The sequence below is a fragment of the Dermacentor variabilis genome, chromosome 2, assembly GCF_050947875.1.
Source record: "Dermacentor variabilis isolate Ectoservices chromosome 2, ASM5094787v1, whole genome shotgun sequence".
Lineage (NCBI taxonomy): Eukaryota > Metazoa > Arthropoda > Arachnida > Ixodida > Ixodidae > Dermacentor > Dermacentor variabilis.
The window spans coordinates 132739655-132760579 of NC_134569.1; the positions used below are offsets into that span (position 1 = coordinate 132739655).

Sequence of the window (20925 nt, forward strand, 5' to 3'; positions counted from 1 at the left end):
GAATTTGTGATTCAGCCTGCGAAAGCGTCGGGTTGCTGTCCTTGAAGAAACCGCGCGACGTGTAGAGAGAGAGAGAGAGAGAGAGAGAGAGAGAGAGAGAGAGAGAGAGAGAGAGAGAGAGAGAGAGAGAGAGAGAGACCTTTAATGAAAGGCAGAGATTTTAGCCGACGTATAGACATCGCTGACATGCTGATCTGCGTGGGAAAGGGAATTGGGGAGAGAAATAGAGAAGGAGAGAGGCGCAAAAAAAAAGAGGAATAATTAAGTTAAACAAAAAATTGGGCCCTGAGTTTTCTGACTCATGGTCAACGGCGTGCTATAGTAAAGTCCTTCAGTCTATGCACCGTCCTACAATGAGGTGACAGAATTCGCTGCGGGAAAGGTGCATGTGGGTGACAGAGTGGAACTGAAGTTTGCCGAGTTGACCAATTTTTCCAAGTATGTGGACGTGGTTTTAATTCTGCCCAGCATCGGAGACATATAAAGGATTTTTTTTTTGTCATTCTAGAGCGGTACACACCTACTGCTAGATACCCAGTGAGCTAAGTTGGCATCAGAAAGGTTCATTCAAGGTCAGCACACACCAAGAGGCACACTACCAGTGCTCCAAGCCGGCGTCAAAGAGTTTATTCGAACAGCGGCGCCTGCCCACTCCTGCGCCTATACAGTGACCTATGTCGACGGGGAACCGAGGGTCGTTGAAGAGCGGCACATACGTACACATTGCCACATTCTCAGCCACCCAAGTTGGTTCGACGGTTGATTTCGAACTCGGTGCAGCTCGATGCTCTGACCATCAGACCGTGTCCTCCACAGTTACCCAGGTTACCGGTCAAACTGGTAACGCTTTGCGGAAGCCCAAGCGATGCTGCGTAGTCAGCTGCACGCAAAATGCTTGGCATAACGTCGATTCCCACAGTGTGTGGCGCCACTCCGACGACGTCGGCATGACGGCGATGGTGACTTGCGAGTGTAAGACAGCACGACGACTACAGCATGACGAAGGTGCATGCGCGTCGTCGATGACGGCACGATGGCTCACATGTTGTGAGCTTGGGATTTAATGCATAGCAAGTGCGCTGCAGCGTCAGCACAGTCATGTGCTGTCGCTTTCTTCGCAAGAACGACTGCAACACCGATGTGTCCCGTGGTGGTGCTCGCGCCTATGTACAAGGATATAAATCAGACGTGCACAATGTGACCTCCATAAGTACAAGCTTGTGAGAAGCGATAGAGAAAGAAAATTAGCTTTGAGGGATGCGGGAAATTCAGAAATATTCCGATAAAGGGCTATAATTTCTTGCGCCCGAGATGAGAAATCCGTCGCAGTGGTATGGGGCGTAGTTGCGGTGCTGATGATAACCTAAAACCATGGCGCATGGATCTGGTTTGTGGTTGAACAGTCAGACGCAGATGTGATAATTTATCTTTTAATTAACATGAACAAAACATTTACCAAAGTGGGAAAGAGAAACATATAAACAGCAAAAGAACATTTAAGGGCAGGTCAAGCTGGCTCAGCGCAATTTCCAACGCATTCCTCCTCAAGCAAGAGAAGCGCGGACCAATCAGTAAAAATGATCAATTATATCGATTTCGTCACAAAACAGACGTAGTGAATAGAGTTCCAGTCCAAATCTGTGCGTACAAAAATTTAGTTGAACACTGCAGCGCGGTCTCCTGAGCTTCACCTCGATCTCTCGATCTGCGTCAAGGGTATGTAAATTTTGATATTCTTGTAAGGACGTCAGACCGGATTTCGCCTTCAGAAGAAAATACTGGATCCACCTGGCTTTAGTGAGAAATGCTGCAGTCGTAAGTATGAAACCAATTGTCAGGCAATAGAAGCCTTTGCCGGAGAATCAGCCATTTCGCTTAGAACGAAACCTTCGTAGTCAGATACCGATACTAATAGTAAAAGACATAGATAAAGGGGGGGGGGGGACTAGTAGAAGGTTTTTTAAATGTGGGAACCACCGGGCGCTGTAAGCGAAGAACACAACGACAATGATTCTGTATGGTGGTGGTAGTAGCGTAGCCAGAAATATTTTTCGGGGGAGCCACCGACTTGGAGACCGGGGATGGAGAGGGCGAGGGAGAGGGGGCTGGACAAGCCGCATAGTAACATAATTTTGTTTTCTTTGGGGGGGGGGAGTGCACGGGCCCGGTGTGCCATCCCCTAGCTGGTAGCGAAAACGTTGGGTGAAGTTCGGACGGGGCTAAAACTACCGCTGAGCATTGCGCCAGAAACGTTGGTGTGAAATTGGGCAGCCGAACAGAATACGACAAATGCAAGAACGATGAGAATATTCATGACTTTTGCCTTTCTCTCTCTGACGTGCTGTCGGCTTTTAAAATTTCCCGCGATCACTGGACACAGTTAACTTGATTTTGCTTTATTCCGACAGCAATTACGTGGACATTCGAGAAGCGCGCGGGTCGTCGCAGTGCTGTACTGTGTGCGACTGCGCATGCGCTGGGAGTAGGAGGTCGCGCGATCTGCTGCGTGCGGTTGCGAGGGTATATAAGCATGTAACCGCGATGCCGATCAGCTCAAAGGCAAGTGCCGGATCACGGAGTAAGATGTACAGGAGCACCGACTAGCCTATCTTGCAATGCATTTGGCGCGGCCTACTAATGATGCCCAGAAGTCCACTGGGATCTCTGGCTCCGCTTCCCTCCTCTCTTCTTCGTGGATTCCCTAGGTACTCTCCTCACCCCTCCTATTAATAAAATTGCTACTCACTCACTCCTCCCTTTCTTGCTTCCCTAGCTATCCTCGCCAAATATTCGCGCCATGCGGTGGTCAATTCGAGAAACGAACGTGTCGAGAGCCATTTAAGCTATCGAAAATATTAAGTGGCCGGATGACGCGCTTTCGGTGTTGCCGTTGCTTGAAGCGGTATATAACTGCGGCGCATTTTTCGCTTGCGACAGCAGCGAGTAAAGATACGCTCAGCCGATTTACGAGAGTGAAAAAAGTATTCTGTCGCCGAAGTTAGTCACCAATGTTATACTAGCGGACATAAAGGCGAAAACAGCGCGTTGTTTGAGCGTAGCAGTATGTGCGACGCACTAGCTTGTGCTGGTGCTTGCTGGCGCTAAGCTAATATAAGAAGAAAACAATGCAAAAAGCCTTGCAAGCTCCCCTCCCCCCCCCCCTCTAGTTCGTGTGCGTCAGTCTGCAACTACATTCACCTCCGTCACTTGAATAAGATTAATTTGCTTTAAGCTGAGTTGCAACATAAAACAAAAGTTTGCTGATGTTCCTGAGGGCCTGGGTGCGTCCTTACTAATGGAGGATACTGTCGCCACCAGTCGCTAAATTAAGTGGCGTAGTGCGTAGAAAACACAATCGCATGCGTGCGTGCGTGTGTGTGTGAACCGGGAAGCCCGATTACAGCGTCTACTTGGTATTTGGACTCGCGCGCCATCCTGCAGTCTCATGATTCACGATGGCAAACAGAGTTTGAGCCCATGCATTGGAGGAACAGATACACGCTCTTCAGAGTGCGCTTGGTCGCCGACTGTGAGTCATGATTTACTGTGAACAATTCATGACTGCATCGGTCGCTTTCGTAGATGTGCAGGCGCTCATGGAAGTTGCCTAGAGTTGCTCACACAGCCTGCCGTAGACGCGCTTATGATCGGCATTTAGCAATCAACACAAACTGCGCCAGGCGCGCGTACAGAGTAATAGGCGTAGGGCATTCCTAGCCTTTTTGAGCGCGCAGTTGGAAGTACAGTATGGGTGAACGTAACGGTAAGGCACCGTATACGTTGCAGAAAGTGCACGCGGAGCAACATTTGCGCCGCTGCAGTGCCGGTTTATTACTTCGTCCTTTGTTGATGCGCGCCACCTCTCAATGCGAACGCAACAGCCGAATTCGTTATAAGCGCCCCACCACCACAGCCAAAAGCGAAGCCGTTTTACGCGCACACCATTCAGGCTGCGCGAGTGCTTTCCATTCACTCGAATCTGAGAACCTTGGACGACGCCCTGTGCACGGAAGTCGTCGAGAGCGACGCCGCGGGTTCAGTTTCGATCGAACTCGGCAGCGACTTGCGCCGCGCCAGTAGGCGAAGGGAAGCCCGCCTGATTCGCGGGAGCTGTCTGCTCTCGGTTTTGAGCGCCGAGGCCGCCGGCGCGGACGCCCGCTCTTCGAACTGCTCCATTCCGGGCGATTCGCACAGTTCGGGCACGGAGCCCAGGCTGGGCGGCCGGCTCACGGGCCCGCGGGTGGTCGAGGAGCGTCGCTGCGCCGCCGGCAGTGCCCGCAGGACGACTCGTTCCCTGGACGCGGAAGAGGGCCTGCTGGGGGTCAGGGCCCGGCGTTGCCGCGCGAAGTCTCGCGGGGTCGGCGACTGCGCGGCAGCCCTGTGGATCGTCAGGCGCGTCGTCTTGGAGCTGACGGTCACGACGGGTGCATCGGTGGCCGAGGGACTCCTCTTGAACCCGGCGTTGCTCGCGACACCGCGAATGCTGATGGGGCTCGGCGACGACGGAGCGGCCGCGCCGGAGCAGCAGCTCACCAGAGGCGACGTGATGTGGACGGCCGACGAGACGCTTCGCCGCCTCGAGGACGAGGAAGACCAGCCCGCCATGGTGCCTGGCTGAAGAATGGCGTTTGGCGTGGGGGTGGAATTTGTACACTTGGGTCGTTCGTTGCCGGTGGCGCGCAAATTTTCTTTCGCCTCGTCTGGGTTCCGAATCGGCCGGCCTCACATCGTCTTTTTCGTTCTTTTTGGGTCGAAGGAGCTCGTATACTTGCGGTAGCCGATGCTTCGTAACTGCTTGTATGTCGTGGTAGGAAAAAGCAACGCGAGAAGGAACAAAAAAGTAAAGAGTGAAGGAGGAACCTTAGAAGAGGAAACCAGGACACAAAATCATTATGAGGGACAGCGCCGATGCAATTAACCATGCGCCGTGCAGGCAGCAACGATAGCTGCAATTCTATAAGAAACTGAATGTAGCGTCACGCCTTCCTTGCGAGCGAAAAGAATATGGTGCTATTCTGCAAACACATCAGTTGCGAAAACTGCGCCGTATTCACGGTAACGCAAACGCCACGCTGTGCTGATTTAGGCGAGAAAGAAGAATTTTGTGTTGTGCCCTCATTACATGGCGCGTGCCCACTTGGCGCGAAATTAAGTTAGAGGGCGAACAATCTCCAAAATTTGCAAAAATAAAAATAAAATAAGATGTTCTCGACCCGCGGCTACTTGGAGTAAGGAGGCCGCCCACCTATACGACGCACACTGCGCTTGCTCAGAATAGAAGTTTATTATTTCTTTCTCCTCTTTTTCTTTCTTTATTTCTACGTTTTTTTTGTTTTCGTTAAACATACGCCGCTCACAGAAACTTTGGTGACATAATCGCAGGTCCGGTGGCCCTTTCGCGATTAAGCAATAAGGGTGAACGAGCGCGGACATTTTCGCATATCTGAGCTAAGGTGAATTCCCCTAAATAAAGGAACAGTAACCTGCAGCTGTTGCATATATATATATTTTGAAAATTTTTACGTCCGCGATAACTTTACTATTTCATCCAAAGAAGGCAATTATTTGTCTTGAAATTCGTGAAACACGAATTTCTCTTTTAGTTGTTGGTAATCAGTAACAGAGTTTCGATTTATTCTTTTTCGGTGACTTCATTGATTACGTAAACGCTTTCCATGTTTATATCGGTGAGAATATTTTCCACACAAAAAGGTGTAAACATTTTAAGGATAATTTGTATAACAGCTTACCTGCTCCTTTCTTCTTTCTTAAAAACGAGTCCCAGCTACGGTGATTTGCCATGTCCATATTTTTGTATCTTTATCCGAGTAAAATTGCCGTAATGGCAAACAACCCGAGAATGTCGGGATTAACATGCATATTTAGTACGTAAAGTTTTGGCATTTAGTCGTATATTTGGGCCGATGACTAGAACAATTTTCTCCAAATTGGGCGACAACGTGACGGCCAGAGTAAGCAAGATTCTTAACTATTACGTTAGGCGCTAAATAAGCAAAGCAAAAGGTTAAGGATCATATATGTGCTGTTTAACGTAACCATAACCGGAATAAACTAGTATTTTCGCTTTATCGCGAAAAAAAAAAAAGATAGTTGAAGCGATTGAAATGGCGCTCACGTGTCAGGTGTTGCTCACGAAAATGAGCCCTGATTATTTCATGAAATCAGGACAGATACCACCAAATAAAAGTTTAACAGTGCAAATTTCCAGGTACACAATACCAGCACCTGCATAAAACAGCGGTTATGATGTTCCATAATAAAGCATATGGCGACATAAAGAAAAGTCATTTTAAGACCATCCTTCTGCAGGCGACCTTGCTAGTTACTTTAAGCAGAGTAGCTACAGACTTTCTGAGAATTGTCTACTGATGCGTAAGCATTGTTTGGCTCGGCTGTGACTTCGTTTTTGCTTAGTTTTGCTTACTCGCTTTTCGTCGCTTATGCGCGTATACCCATGGCCTTTTCCGGTGGCAACGAATTCTCAGGCTTTAGTAAGACAACTGTCAAGACTTTCTGGCTGTCGTACCAATTGAGCCGGAACGCCGGGCACGAGCGCGCCTCGACGGAGCAGTGCGGTCGAAACGGAACACCAGCTGCTGCAGTAAAGCGTGAGGCGTTGCATGAGGTATATTGTTGTCGTTGTTGTTGAGGATGATGATGATGATGATTATGATGATGATGATGATAGTGATCTAAAGAAAGGAAAGGCGCTTGATTCTGCAACCCGTGAGGGAGCACGGCGAAGCGTCGTCAGGGGAGAGGGAGTGGGAAGTGAAAGATTATAGAGAAAGAGGGAGGATGTGGCCTAATAGACTCCACTATGCGCGACAGGTGGCAGTCCACAGTAAAGTTGCCAGCGTTGTAGCGGGCGCTTACAGGGTGTCTACTCCAGTGTAATTTATAAACTCCAGCTGGCTTCGCAGCGCAGGGAGGCGGGGACACACCGGGAACAGCAGGTCCTTACTCTTAGTCTTAGTCCTTAGTCTCTGTGGCCGGTGGAAGGCCTTGGCGTCTGTAAGTGTTGATCACTATGGAGAGTTCCTGCGCCAAGGATGGGCAGGCGGTGAGAGAAGGTGCTCAAGAGTCTCGGGGAGTATTGGCGGAGAGGAGTTACGGAGTCGCCATCTATCGGAAGCGCCTCGCTGGCGTAGTATGAGGGATCACGGGGCGCGCTCCTTATAGGTTTTGCTGTCAGCGCTCACTGAAAACACCACGCACGAGCTCTTCCGTACATTTCTGTACGTACTTTCGAAACGAGAGAAGTTTTTTACTGTCTAAATAGTAATCTTGGGCAAACTGAAAGCACAGAATCGTTTACAGATGCTATCTCTTTACCGAATACGTACAGTGAACGCCACTGCGCGCGGTCGCCGCGATAGAGTCTCCCGAACCTCCTCCTTGCGTGAAAGGTAGGTAAACGCTGAGAGCAAACTATGTGAAATACGTTCTTATAGTGTTTGTATAACTGAATGGAGCGTAATAGAATGAAGCCTCAATGCAGCGGTCGCACAGATTCGCAGCGACCGACTGCGCGTCTGCATGCTTGACCGCGCACTGTTTCGCTTCGGCCGCGTGCGCGTTTTCGCACCGTGTCATGAGCTTTAGGCCGCAGAATATGAGCATTTGACAGTATACAAGCAACAATTGTTGCGTTGGCGCTATCAGAGCTGTTCAAGAATAATTTCATTGTAGGGACTTCGACGCCTACGGGGACTGTGATGTGCCGTCGCGACGATTCAATATTTTTTTTCTTCTAAATTCTTGGACGTTTCAATATTATTTCTCGAGTTGCGTCGCACTATATGTTCATCGGTGTTCTCAGCATGCGATTTCGCGCTGCTGCTTTTTTGTAATCCAGTGCATTAGTTCGTAACACAAACATGACCATATGCCATGCTTTTTATTTAATGTGCTTCTTACCGCTCCCTTTCCATTCCAGTGAACTTGCCAGTATCTATAGCATCGACAAGTTCATAGACCAAACCGTCATGACATTAGTCGGGCAGCGGACTCGGGCGAGCGTCTCAGTGCGCGTTTTCCGAACGTCGCAGACCCGGCGCCGTAGCAGAAATCTCCCTCGCGTCTGTGCTTGCTGCATACCCGAGTTGTAGCCGACGACTGTTTGCCGGTTTTACGTTTCGCGAGCCAAGCTTCACGCAGATTGTCCTGCGGCTACGTGTGAATAAGGCTGGCACCGGGCTCCGTTGCGTACGTCCGGCACTGCGGCACCGAGCAGTAGTCTACCATGTTGCGCGCCTTCAAAGGCAGCCACTACCTATTGTAGCGCTTTCAAGCGTTGTAAAGGAGACACTCGAAGCGGGAAAATCTCGCCACTAAATGAGGACCGCAGCGTGCGAGGGAATTTAAACTCTCGTTTTCAGCTCGCTTCGGCGCTCCCGACGCGGCCGCTATGTCCACGTGATCCCTAATAGGACGTCACGCCGACGGTGGTGCCAGCTTTTCCAGTGGTGGAGCTCGAGGCCAATGGTGCCTAGAATATACTGGCACTGTACATGAGGGGAGAGTGCATCGCCGCGACGCCACGTGACCCGCGCTGTCGGTCTCGCAAGCCGGTGTATTTCGCGTGTTCCTCGTCCACGCAAGCTCTCGCCTGCGTTATGACCGTGCCTCGGTAAGGCCCAATGAAAACGTGCCAAGCGTCTGAAGGCGCTCACTTTTTTTGCGAGGCGTTCGTAAGTCGAAGGACGCTCAGCGGAATTCAAGTGGACGTTGGGCCACCCCAAAATCTAACGTTGTCCCGCACCCAAATTCCAAGCAGGCCCCACCCCAAAACTTCCAAGTTTTCCCAACCCCACATTTCATTTGTGCCAACCCCAAATTTCAGGTACGTCCAACCCGCAACTGAAGTTGACCCACCCCCAAATTTCAGTTGGCGCACCCCCACGCTTCAACTGGGCCTACCACCAAATTTAAGTTGGCCCACCCCATGATTTCAAGATGGTCCACACCCAAATTTCAAGTTGGCCCACCCCACATCTAACTTCGCCCACCCCCGGATTTCAAGTTGGCTCACTCCCAAATTTAAGTTGGCCCACCGAGAGGCTTGGGCCACGTGGGAGCGGCACGCTTCGTGAAGATTCACGATCTGCAGGACTTCAATAAAGTTTTACCTTACCTTACCAGACCCCCAGATTTTAACTTGGCCCATCCCCAAATTTAGTCTGAACCACCGCTAAATCAACTTGGCCCACCCCCTAATTTAATTGGCCCACCCTACGTTTCAAGTTGACTCACCTCCGAATGTCAACTTGGCCCACGCCCAAATTTCAGTTGGCCCACCCCTACCATAAGCTTCCCCATGCATATTCAAAGGAGCCTTATGTATTTCTATGGGTATTATCTTTTCTATTTAATTTTGCTTGAATTTCTTCCTTACCGCTTAAAAGCTACAAATCGTCTGCATTTACATTATCATAACGCTTAAATGTGTGCAAATTACGCAATTTTGCGCAGATACAAGTCATTACACTTCTCGCGTGATAGGGCTGGGGAGCTCGCCAAGGAATGCTTCCGTATTAAAACTTGCAGTGCATGCGCGCACAATATCTGATGCAAACAAAATCATGAGCCATTTTACTCTGTGAAGGTGGATGACCAGCGAAGCGGTGTAGCAGACGACAAAGAAGTGACACAGACTTTTGAACAAAGGTACGAACACATTTATTGTCTTGATCGGCGGTCATCGTGACGAAAAGTACGCACACACATTTATTTTGATACATCCGCTTTCATTCGTGCTATACATTCCTTATATACATTCGTGTTTTTATTTCGCGATATATTGAGGCAATGAATTTGAGACCGAAATCGCCGCACCGACTGGGAGTGGGCCAGTGCCGTCAGCACCTTCGCAGCGGTAGGAGCAGTACGGGAACGCTAGCGTGATGAGCGGCATCGGGGCCAGCTGTGGTAGAAGACGACGACGAACGCGCGAGCTGCGTCACGAGCCATTGCTGATGATGATAGCTTTTGCTCGCGCACATTTGTTGACGGACACGAAAAATGCACGGAACCCTAGCCATTAACATAAACGCGATACATAAACAAACGCTCCAAATAAGAATACTAATATCCCCTTCGTAGCGCGCAAAGCCACGGCCACTGGGAAAGCACTGCTCCAAGTATACTGGCCTGAACCAGACGCTCAAGACGCTTCTTGCCGCGTATGCATGTACATGATACTTGTGTATGTTGCGTGCGTGTGTTCTGTGCATGAGTGGGTCGTACCATACATCACCCTTGTCAATTTGAAGTAGCATACAACACAAAACATCTCCAACACCCTATAAATGAAGTCTCCGTCGTGCAATAGAGTGAGATAACTTTGATGTAAGAAAGGTGGATGAATCGGCCAGAGTGTCGTGCCTCTAGCCTGCTGCTCAGCTTTGAAGAAGGGGTTGGGGTACGACAGAGAAAACTGTATGTGCAGTCTGTGGCTCGATGGCGCATTATGCCTTCCTCATTGGGATGGCCGATCACTTGCGGCACATGCAGCTGCGACGAGACCTTGACCCACCTTCTCTTTGCCAAAGTGATGTACCTCGTGCCTTACACATAAGATAGTATCCGACTGTCGCAATGTTTTAGGTCAGTGATTCTTTAGACTTCCGCGGAGACGGCTATTGGCAGTGCTCCATTTCCCCAAGATCTACGAGCCTACACCCCAGACGCACGCTGCGTACTTCACCCCTATAGTTTGTGCGCGCGCTTGTGTGGTGCTTATTTCCCTTTTCTTGCTATCGCTTCACATCCTCGCCCCATGCGGCGAAGCCAACCAGAACTACCTGCGTTAAACCCCCTTGCGTTTCTATGCATCAGTCACGAGATGTTCAGACACCAACATTGCCGCAGTTCTCGAAGGTTTATTCATAGGCTTCAGAGTGTAGAGTGTCTGGACTGCTATCCAGTCCACCGGGTGGCCATGTATTAGCTACAACGCCGCAGAGCTGCGGCGCCGTGGCGGTGTGAGGTAATCGAGACGTACGTTCGCAATAATGACAAGCACACGAGAAGGCCATTACGTTTTGACAAATATATACCCAGCAAACAAAAAATAATGGGAGGCGAATATTTTAAATTTTGCGCCCGCCCCAACGGCTCGTCGAAGCTACCGCGACGACGTGCAGCTAGACGGTGGTGAGGCAGACGACCCTGCCGTAGCTGTGCAGGGGTTCCCTCTTGGTGTACACGAGGCGCCACGGCTCGAGTTGGCGGCTGCTGAGCTTGTCGAGGATAGGCCGCGTGGCAGCCGAGCGCAGGAAGAACGCGGCCACCACCTCCACCTCGTCCTCGTGGCTGCACGAGGCCAGCAGGCTGGACAGCAGCGACTCGGCCGTCTCGGCGTCGTCGGCGAACAGCCAGCGCAGCACCAGGCGACCGGCGCTGTCTCGCTGCATGCCGCCGAAGCCGCAAATGTTGCGCTCGTTGCGCGTGGCCACGCGGATGTCGAGCCCGACCTCGTGCACGGTCGAGGCCAAGTAGCGCTTGCGGCTGAAGCCGAACACGTGCTTGTCGTACGAGGCGAGAGCGTCGAAGTACTTGTCCTTGTACTCGAGCACCAGCACGGTGCGCGGGAACGCGTCCCGCGAGATCCGGGTCGGCCCGAAGAGGATGCCCGTCGCGGGGTTCGACGGGAACGGGTAGACCTCCTGCAGCTCCCGGCACGCGGGCTCGGGCAGCAGGGTGAACAGGTTCTTGCCGCTGGCGACGTGCAGCAGCTCGTTCCACAGCAGGACGCCCACGGGCTCGAACGCGTAGTTCTCGCGGATGTGGCAGAAGCCGCAGAAGGCGACCTCTTCGTCGAACACGAGCACACTCGCGGCTCCGCAGATGAGCCCTGCCACGAGCGCGCGCAATCGCAAGAGCACGGCTTCCACATGCGCACGGGATCAGGCGAACGGGGAAAAAAAAAAAAAATATTGCGCGCGAACGCGGAGCGGGCCTAGCGGAACAGCGTATGACGCCGTCATTAGCTGTTGATCGGAAACGTTAACGAAACTCATCCGTTCAGATTATTTCGCTTTTTAAGGGTTCAGTGAGCCCCGGACCATAGCTACATTACACGGCCGAGTGGCGTTTTCACTACTACTACTACTACTACTACTACTACTACTTGCAGTAGTAGTATTAATGTTAATAATTCAATTTACCCGTGCAAAGACTGCGATGACTATGTATAGAGCGCCACGCAAAGCAACCGTGATGGTCGGCTCAAGGTAACGACAAAAAAAAAAAAACGATTATCAGCGTGGCGTGTTTCCATGATACTTGGCGCCACAATGCATGCGGTAGTTTATGCCCAGGAGATATTTGACCTGCCAAGAACAGAATTCCCCGCGCGCCGTATACGGCCTGAACAGTGTTGGCGACGCATGTATACATCCTGCAGCAGATAATTAAAGGCTGTTTGCAGCGATGAAGGTCGTGCCTTTCACTGCGATAGCAGCGTAAAGCTCTAAACTGGGTTTGCCGGTGTTACTCCGTCCATCCTTTGCGTGACGCCGACGTCAGCGACCATAATCATCCTCATAAAGTCTTCATCGTTTATCGCGTTGTCGTCAGACCACCTCGTCATCGCCTACTTCAAGAAAAAAAAATCCCTTCACCGCACTGCTCTCGCTGCAGGCATCCCGGCAATCTACAGCCCTGGCAAACTATCTTATAATAGCGCGGCATTATAAGGCATAAAGTAGTGCCAGTGAGGGCATCGCTGTTCTGCGCAATGAAACAATAAAGCAATAATAATAATATTTGGGGTTTTACGTGCCAAAACCACTTTCTGATTATGAGGCACGCCGTAGTGGAGGACTCCGGAAATTTTGACCACCTGGGGTTCTTTAACGTGCGCCTAAATCAAAGCACACGGGTGTTTTCGCATTTCGCCCCCATCGAAATGCGGCCGCCGTGGTCGGGATTTGATCCCGCGACCTCGTGCTCAGCAGCCCAACACCATAGCCACTGAGCAACCACCGGCGGGTATCAATAAAGCACGGCAAAATATATGCATTTTTATGTACAGGGTGCTTAATTTAGACGATAGAGACTTTTTATAAAAACGCTATGAGTGTGAGACACCTGTTGTCTTTACATACGAGCTTTACGGCGAGGAGGAAATACTTTACCGCTGCTTACGTTACCTTGAAGAAGAAAAATTAACAAAAATTTGTTCATTAACATTTTTATTATTAAGCTGACGGCAGTTTTTTATACATGCAAAACAATTTATAGCATACCCATTTGCTAGAAATCCAAGAAATCGCACGTAATTTGACATAATCGAAATTGAAGGCGAAGTCCAGGCAATATCGAGACAGCGCGTCCCGCTGCGCGTCAGATAGCGACAGCCCGTGAACGAAGTTTCGAGTGACGGCATACCGAGGCAAGTCATGACCCGACAAACAGTGGCACAGGCTTTCTTTGCAATGCGCGCCGTATCAGTAGCTCGGTCTTGGATTGTAGCGCGAAGGGACACGGACACAGACTAGAGGCAGACAGGACGACAGTCTGTGTCCGTGTTCACTTTGCGCTACAATCCAAGATCGTGTTACCGCACCAACTCGCCCAACTTTCTATCCTTTTGCATCAGCAGCTGCCGCAAATAGCCGAGACGTTCGGTTTCGAACTTCCTTGCGCACTTCGTCACGGGGAGTTAAGGTCTGATATCGCCACCTGCAGCAGTGGGCGCAGTGCAAGAGAAGAGGCAGGAAAGACAAGAAGGAAGAACCGCGCGTGCTAACAACCGCGCCCAGCTCGATGGCCAGCAGGTCTCACCGCCGTGCCTTTGGGAAGCCAGCTGTCCTCATTAAACGTCGCAAGTCCTGTTTGAAGACGCGTGACCATGTGACAGCCGGGCCGCATTTTCGGCGCTCCACTACGCTCGCTCTCGATCTTGCCCGGATTTACCAACGAAATTCGATGGCAAATATATCGAATTAGGTGCCACTTTCGAGGTAAAAAATAAAGTAAGGGTACATTAAAATGTGACTGAATTCAAATTTGCCATTTCACCCACTGCCCCGAAGGCACTACTAAAAAAGCTAATTATTTTTTGGTTTTAGTCTTTTCAAAGCAACTTAAGCGGTGGCAAAGCATTTTTGCATCACCGTACAACTCGCATGCGAAGGCGATAGGTGTCTCACGGTCATAGTCTTTTTTATATAAAAAAATCTGTAATGATTAACAAAATCACCATGTATAAAGTCACTTCGTATGTGTATCTCTTAGCACTGTGTCCAGCTATGAGAACAGCGCATGATATTGGGCAGTTTCATTATTCCAACACGTTATGTGTCGCCTACGAACATCGTCAAAAGCTGCGTAAATTGGCCACGTTAACGCTTGCACATATAAAAAAGAAAGCTATATGCCTACCAACCGCGTGGTTCGAAATCACGGCGCTGCGGCAATGAGCACTTTCGAGCGTGACGCGCTGACCGATGCGCAATCGCGCAAACTTAGGGCCTGGTAGTTTTCGTGCGCAGCGTTGCACCGCGCACCGTCTCTGAACGTGGCGGTGTGTGTGCACTAATTTACGAGGCCACAACGGGCCATAAATAGCGGACGCAGACGACGCTCGATACATGGCGAAGAAGTTGTTCTTGAAATGATGACGGTATCATCTGTGAGAGCCCTCTGGCGTCACCAATAGCTACAAGGGCTGCTCTGGACTATATCGAAGATCACTGGACTAGACGGAAGGCTTTGAGGAAACTGATGTGTTAGTGCATATATGTGCCCCTTCTTCCCGTTCTCTTCATCACCTTTCTTTACTCTTTTCTGTTCCCTTTACTTTTTCCCTTGTGCAGAGTAGCAGGGGAAGAGGGAAAGAGAAAAGGAGAGTCTCTCTCCTTCTTTCTTGTTCCCCTGCTTCATGTTTTACTTTGCTCTCAGGAAGAGTAGGTTTAGTACAGCTGAAGACCAACTCGCTTGCCCAAGAACAAGTTCTTTTGGAGATTCTTAGCGCATTTATAAAATATTCGACGAACTACAACATATTTTGAATGTTGCTTTAGCGGAAATTTTGGAAAAAATAGTGGAAACACTGTTAAGCGGCTTTTGTTCCTAATAGTACATCCATTGCTTAAAGAGCTCTGTAGAGCAGTTTCCTAACGTTTTCTTTAAGAAAGCGTGATCGTTTTTTCGAAATTAATTCTGCAAGCGCTCTGACATCAACACAAATCACACAACAAAAGCTTTACAAGCTTTAGATGCAGCTTCTCCTTATTTACCGCGCAAAAATAATAATTGATCCTCGTCCTACGTAGAAATATTGCTTAGCTATGCTTCACATTAGATTCCAGAGATCTTGTGAGTGGATTTCAGCGGCTTCACGAAAATAATAAGCTGAATGCAGACTATTGTTAATGTTTTGTCTTCATCGCGGCAAGAAAAAAGTTGACAAATACTCAGGCCTGTGCCGCAATTTTGTCCGACACCCGTGAATATTACTATCCGAACTCATAGCTAGGAGAATATCAAAGAGCTCCAGCATGACAAACTTAATGTCGAAGATAAGTCTACTTCGGTGGTAAGAAACCCGGAGGAATAACATGTTGGGAAGAAGCTTCTGAAGTTCACGCGGACAGTCTCTGTGCACACTACAGTCCTTTCAAAAGCCGTAAGTTAGGGTACCAACGTAGCCTGCATTAGTTTACACGGCACGGAGGCGACAAGTATTTTTTGTTGTTTCTACAGGAGAACGCGAACACGATGTGGTACTTTTGTAGTGCACTGTAGTGTAATAGGAGTCAACCTAAATGATGTCGACTGCGCCTCTCAGTTCCAGAAAACCTGCATACGCTGCAATAAACGTGGTTTTTCCGTGCTTCTCGGACCCGTAAAATTTTATGGACAACCTCCGGACGGGTTCATCGACTCAATTTAACGTCCTCTCTAGCGACTGTCATCTACTTCGCACAAAACGTTTTATTCTGGAGATAGATGGACAGTGCGTCTTTAAGCGTCGTTCAATATTTAATGTTATATGGTGTTTACGCTTACCTCGTGAGGTGTCGACGGCGACGAAGAAGCTACTTGGGCAAAGCATGTGCCTCGTCACGATTGGGGCGTGCAGAGTGTACGTGGATTCCGGTTCTTTCCAAGGCAGATGCATGATCTCTCTCACGTCGTCGTCGGTGGCAATTCTCAGCTTGACAGTGTCACTCACTTCAGAAGGAACGGCCGCAAAGTAGTTTGGCAGATCATGAAGGCCAAAGCAGATGAATGACTCGAACGATTTTTCCGGAGAAATGCCGTTTCTACACAATGTGCACTCCCACGAGCTAATGCTAAGGGTTCTTTTCAAGCTGGCTGCGAAGGGCTGCTCCGCCTCAAAGCGCTGCTCTTCTGACGTCGTAGTCGCTTTCACTGTGGCTGTCCCCTGAGATTCCCGAGTGGACCTCTCGCTCGACGCGAAAGTCGACTGACGTTTCTCTTCGTAGCTTTCTGCCGAAGTTGCTGCCATCGCCTGCTTCTCATTTCCGGCAAGATTCGACGCTGCGGCAGTCACGTTTCTCGCCTCTTCGAATGCAGCGTCCCGCGGGGCCTCTTCTTTTTCAGGGGCCTGTGCTGTCGAGTCCTGGGCCGCGCCTGAGCAATACTCCGCTCCTTCTTCGACATTCGCTCCGTGCTGCACGTTACGTGGTGGTGTCGGAGGTGGCGCAGCAATCGCTTCAGACGACGCGCCCGCCTTGGAGAATGTGCCCGTTGACAACGTTCGCGAGACGACTCTATTCTCGAGATTGAGTGGCTTTTTGCCCCATATTTCCGCCTGGTTTCTTATTATGCCTGAATCGAGCATTCTTTGTACGAAATAGTCTTCTACAGAAGGTGCGCTCTGCGACGATGTCGACGAGGCAGTCTTTTCAACGTTCATACCCTGTCTATTGTCGTAAAATTTCGCCTTCTGCGCGTCGGAAAGGACACCCTCGGTGCCCTGAGGCGATTGCTTGCGCAATACACGCCAAGCAACGGCCTCTGCATAGGCGTTCCTTATGGCAGTTAAGCTCTCAGCAGGTGAAACAGTGATTGGTGCCGGTTCGTTGAGCCTAGTGCCTGAGGAAGACACACGCAAATTAGGTGTTGTTATATGGTCAAAAATTTCGCTGACCAGCATTTGCTCTTCGGCCATGACCATGTCGGTTTGATTTTCTTGGTTTTTATCTGCGGGCGCTACTTCGATAAGGTAAGTTAAAGCTCCAGGTTCAAGTTTTCGAATTACACATTTGGCGCCGCGGCCGCCCAACGTTGAGAACGAGAACCGGCGGTCCGTATGGGAAGTGCTCTCCAACTGGGTGTCGCTCTTCCGTGGAGCGCCTTGCAAAGAGCAACGATAGTTGTTGACGTACTGATCACCTGGCTTTTGGCTAACCGTCCCCGTCTGGTAATAGACAGGTATTTCCTGTTGTCCCATGTTGGGCGGGAAACCTGGAGCTTGCGCGCTTGTGAAATCCTGTGCCTGCACCTGTTTCTGATGCACGATGCCTTGTTTGTGGATGTCGGTTCCACTGACGTGCTGCTGAATGATTTGTTCAATTAACTCTGCAATGGACTTGCAACGCACAAGCTGTTGCATGGCTTTCTCTTGCTGTACCTTTATGTCGGCAAGACGGCGTTCCTCTTCTTTGCGGGAAGCTATATCAGTTGCAGAAGTGTATGGTGACCCCGAACGTATCCTCGCGGGCGCCTCTTCCGAGCAGGGGTACTCTCTAAATCGCTTAACGGATTTGGTAGCTTCTTCGCGCTTCGCCGCTTCTTCGATGGCTGCCGCTATGAAGCGCCTCACCGCATTTTCAGACGTCCGTTCACCTTGATGTTGCTTCACAAAAACCTTGTCTTGAAGTTCTTTAGTTTCGCCTTGATCCGTCGTCAAAGTGGTCCTCTGGGCTATTTCAAGCGTTCCCTTGTCCTGCACTGATGCTGTTCTCCCTTCTCTTTCTATTGAAGCAGGCATGTCATTCCAACGCTGCTCGAACTGTCTACGTCTTTCTTCTCGAATAGCATCAAAGGATTTTTCGGAGAAAACTTCCTTGCCACCCACCTCTATGCTTTCAGCATCTTTACCTTCCCATTGATCATGTTCTTCCGCGAGAACACGGTGTTTTTCTTGCGCCTTTGTGGTAACAGCGGATTTGTGCTCTTCAACTTTAGCCTTGACTTCTTCACCAATATCTACAGAAGGCTGTGCGCCTGCTTCGGTTGGCTCTTCTGGCTCTGGTTCTGGTTGTCTTTTCTCAATACGTTCATAATATTCTTCAAGGACCCCCGCATATCCCTCCTGGTCAAGGGCCATGACAGCTTGTTGCACTGCGGTCGTAGGTTGTTCAAATGCTTCTGCTGCTGACCTTTCCTGTTCTTGAGACAGATCGTCCTCACTGCGTCGCATGAGGAGCTCCTCTTCATATGTCTCGTACCTTAGCCGGCCAAGAGACTCTATTCCTTTGGATGATCGTATCGTAATTACGTCATCAGGGAGAGGTTCGACGTGGTAACGAGAGCTAGCTTCGATCTTCTTTTCCACTTCACGAACTAACTCAGCCAGGATGTACTCGTCAGGGGTGTACTGTAGGAGGCTGCTATCTACGCGGGGCTGATCATTTTTCGGTTGACTGACCCGCTCTTCTTGCTCAGCGCCGTACGTAATAGGAGCAATTTGGGGCTTTTTAAGCGCCTCGCTTACTGGTGCGGGAGCGGTGCCTTCTTGCATAGCTGTGTCGTAAATTTTCCTTCCAGAAACTTCTTCGTGACCACCCTCCTGCTCCTCGGCCTGTCTTACCTGCTCGGTCATCTCTTTGTTCTCGGAAAACTGTGCTTTGATTCCGCTGTGCCCAGTGTGCACGACGTCTGAAGGGGCATCGAAAAGGGCGGCAGCTTCTCCCAGCCTAGTGCTATGACGCTCTGTAATGTCAAGACGGGCGGGCCATTGTAACGCGTCATCTCGATCGGTGACTTTGCAAACAGGTCGCTCAGTCTCGCTTGAACGAATTTCTTCGGACGATGCCTTAGGGGTCGACCCAATCAGGGAGAGCTCTGGAAGCGGTGTGAGCGCTACAGCTGTTGCACTTTCGGCTTTATCTTCCACTTGATTCTCTGTGTGTGCGCTGACATATTGCGTACTCAAGTCTTGAGGGGCTTTATCACGAAGCGATTCACATTCGCAAGCAATTTCGACAGTAGCTTGTGTGGGTTCACTGCTTGCCGTGACTTGAAACTCCTGGAAATCGTATTTACCCCCGGATGACACAAGCTGGCCGCGTTGCAGGGTGCTGTCGATTGTCTGATAGTTAGATCCTTCGATTCGTTCAAAGAATGAGTGCTGAACTGGTTCGTTGGTCTTATGTCGCGTACTTATTTTTTTGGTCGTGATCAGCTGTGCTCCTGCGGAGAGCGAATAATTGTTTGAATCTGTTTCTGCAGGTTTCTGCTGAACCAGGTCTTGAACAGCAGATGAGCTGAATGTTTCGTCTTTTGTGTCCGCAGAAACCTGTACGGCAGGTGGCTTAGTAGAAGAAACTGTTCGACGCATTGATTCTTGAATGACCGACTTTGAAGATGTTCTTTGTGGAGCCGAGGTTACAAGAGTCACTCCGCTCAAATTTGTCAAAGCGTCTTGTTTTGTAGAAGACACCTTAATGTCTTCTAAAGCTGGTACTGAAATCCCGACGGCTTGCCCCTCTGAAGGAAGATTGGTTCGTTGTTGTGAATCTTCCAATAAAGACATTGAAGTTGTTCCTTGAACCACGCGTGAAACGTCTTCGGAAGACGACGCTAGTGTCGACGCCGCAACGTTGCCGAGAGCTTGTTCACGAGCATCCTGCTTTGTGGAAATAGCCAGTACGTCGCCTGTGGAATCAGTAGCTCTTGCTGTCTCTGGCGCTCTATCTGAGGGGATGCTGGTTCGCTGTGAAGATGTTTGAACTGAAGTTCGCGAAGACGCTTTTTGAAAAGAGGTAGGCGACAAGATACTAGTCTTTTCATGTAGGTCTAGCAACGTTGACTGAGCGGTGTTGTCAAGGGTGGTCTGCTGAAGTGCGTTCTCACTTCCAGAAGCCGCAGTCGACTCCATGATCTTTACATCATTCGTCGATATACCCGGCGGTTTTTGAGAAGAAATAGTGCGATGTACAGGCTCTTGTATCACCAACTTTGAAGACGCCTTTGGAAAAGAACTCGTGAAGACGTTAGCGCTCTCATTCGACCCTTTAGAGGTGACTGTGGCTGCTTTCGCAGAATGTAATTCCGGATTTTTCACGGACTCTTGGACAACAGACTTGGAAGACACTCTTCTTTCTAAGGTACCAGAAGCCAATGTACTAGGCCTGTCGCGCAAGTCGTGCACGGCTGGTGCTGTTGATTTGTCAAAAACGTCCTGACTAAGTTCAGCCTGGTTTGGGGATGTAGATAATGTAGTGCCTTCGATACCTGTGGGTGCCATTGTGCCAGCAGCGTTGTCTAAAAAGGAAGTACTCTGGCGTATGGACTCTTGTGTCACGCTGCTTGAAGACGTTTTCTTCGGAGCAGAACTTGCAAAAAAGCTAGACTTTTCACTTGAACCTAAAACACTAAATGCTGGCCTGTCTAGAAGCTTTTTCTGAAAGCCGTCTTCCTTTGTGGAATCACTTAATGTTTTGCCCGTTGTATCGGTTACTGTTGATGTAGAAGTTATCTTGTTCGACGGAAAGCCAGTTGGGTGTATTGACTCTTGAATGAGTGATTTTGACGTTTTTTCCAAAGTTGAACCTGGTGTTATCGAAGCAACATTTTCCTCCGAATTAATCAATGTACCCGCAGCTGTCTTTTCAAGAACTGCTTGTTGGATCCTCTCCTGCTCTTTAGACTTAGCCAACGTCTCGCTGTGCGCTGCATTGACTGCAGATTTATCAGAAT

At 49.7% G+C, this 20925-nt stretch overlaps 1 protein-coding gene across 1 annotated transcript; it reads right to left on the reverse strand.

The window, feature by feature from the left end:
- Positions 1 to 10896: 10896 nt before the first annotated feature.
- On the reverse strand, positions 10897 to 19625 carry LOC142572709 (uncharacterized). Its single transcript, XM_075682011.1, has 2 exons — positions 16042 to 19625; positions 10897 to 11878 (listed from the first exon to the last, which is right to left on the reverse strand). Exons 1-2 carry the CDS (start codon positions 19562 to 19564, stop codon positions 11169 to 11171), a joined length of 4233 nt encoding a protein of 1410 aa, XP_075538126.1. The 5' UTR covers positions 19565 to 19625; the 3' UTR covers positions 10897 to 11168.
- Between the last annotated feature and the right edge of the window lie 1300 nt (positions 19626 to 20925).

Bases quoted from the DNA above. Each gene is read 5' to 3' on its own strand.
- LOC142572709 (XM_075682011.1), bottom strand. From the start codon at position 19,564: ATGCGTCGAACAGTTTCTTCTACTAAGCCACCTGCCGTACAGGTTTCT. The intron at 11,879-16,041 runs GTAAGCGTAAAC...CGCTCGTGGCAG, and splicing joins CGCCGTCGACACCTCACGAG to GGCTCATCTGCGGAGCCGCG.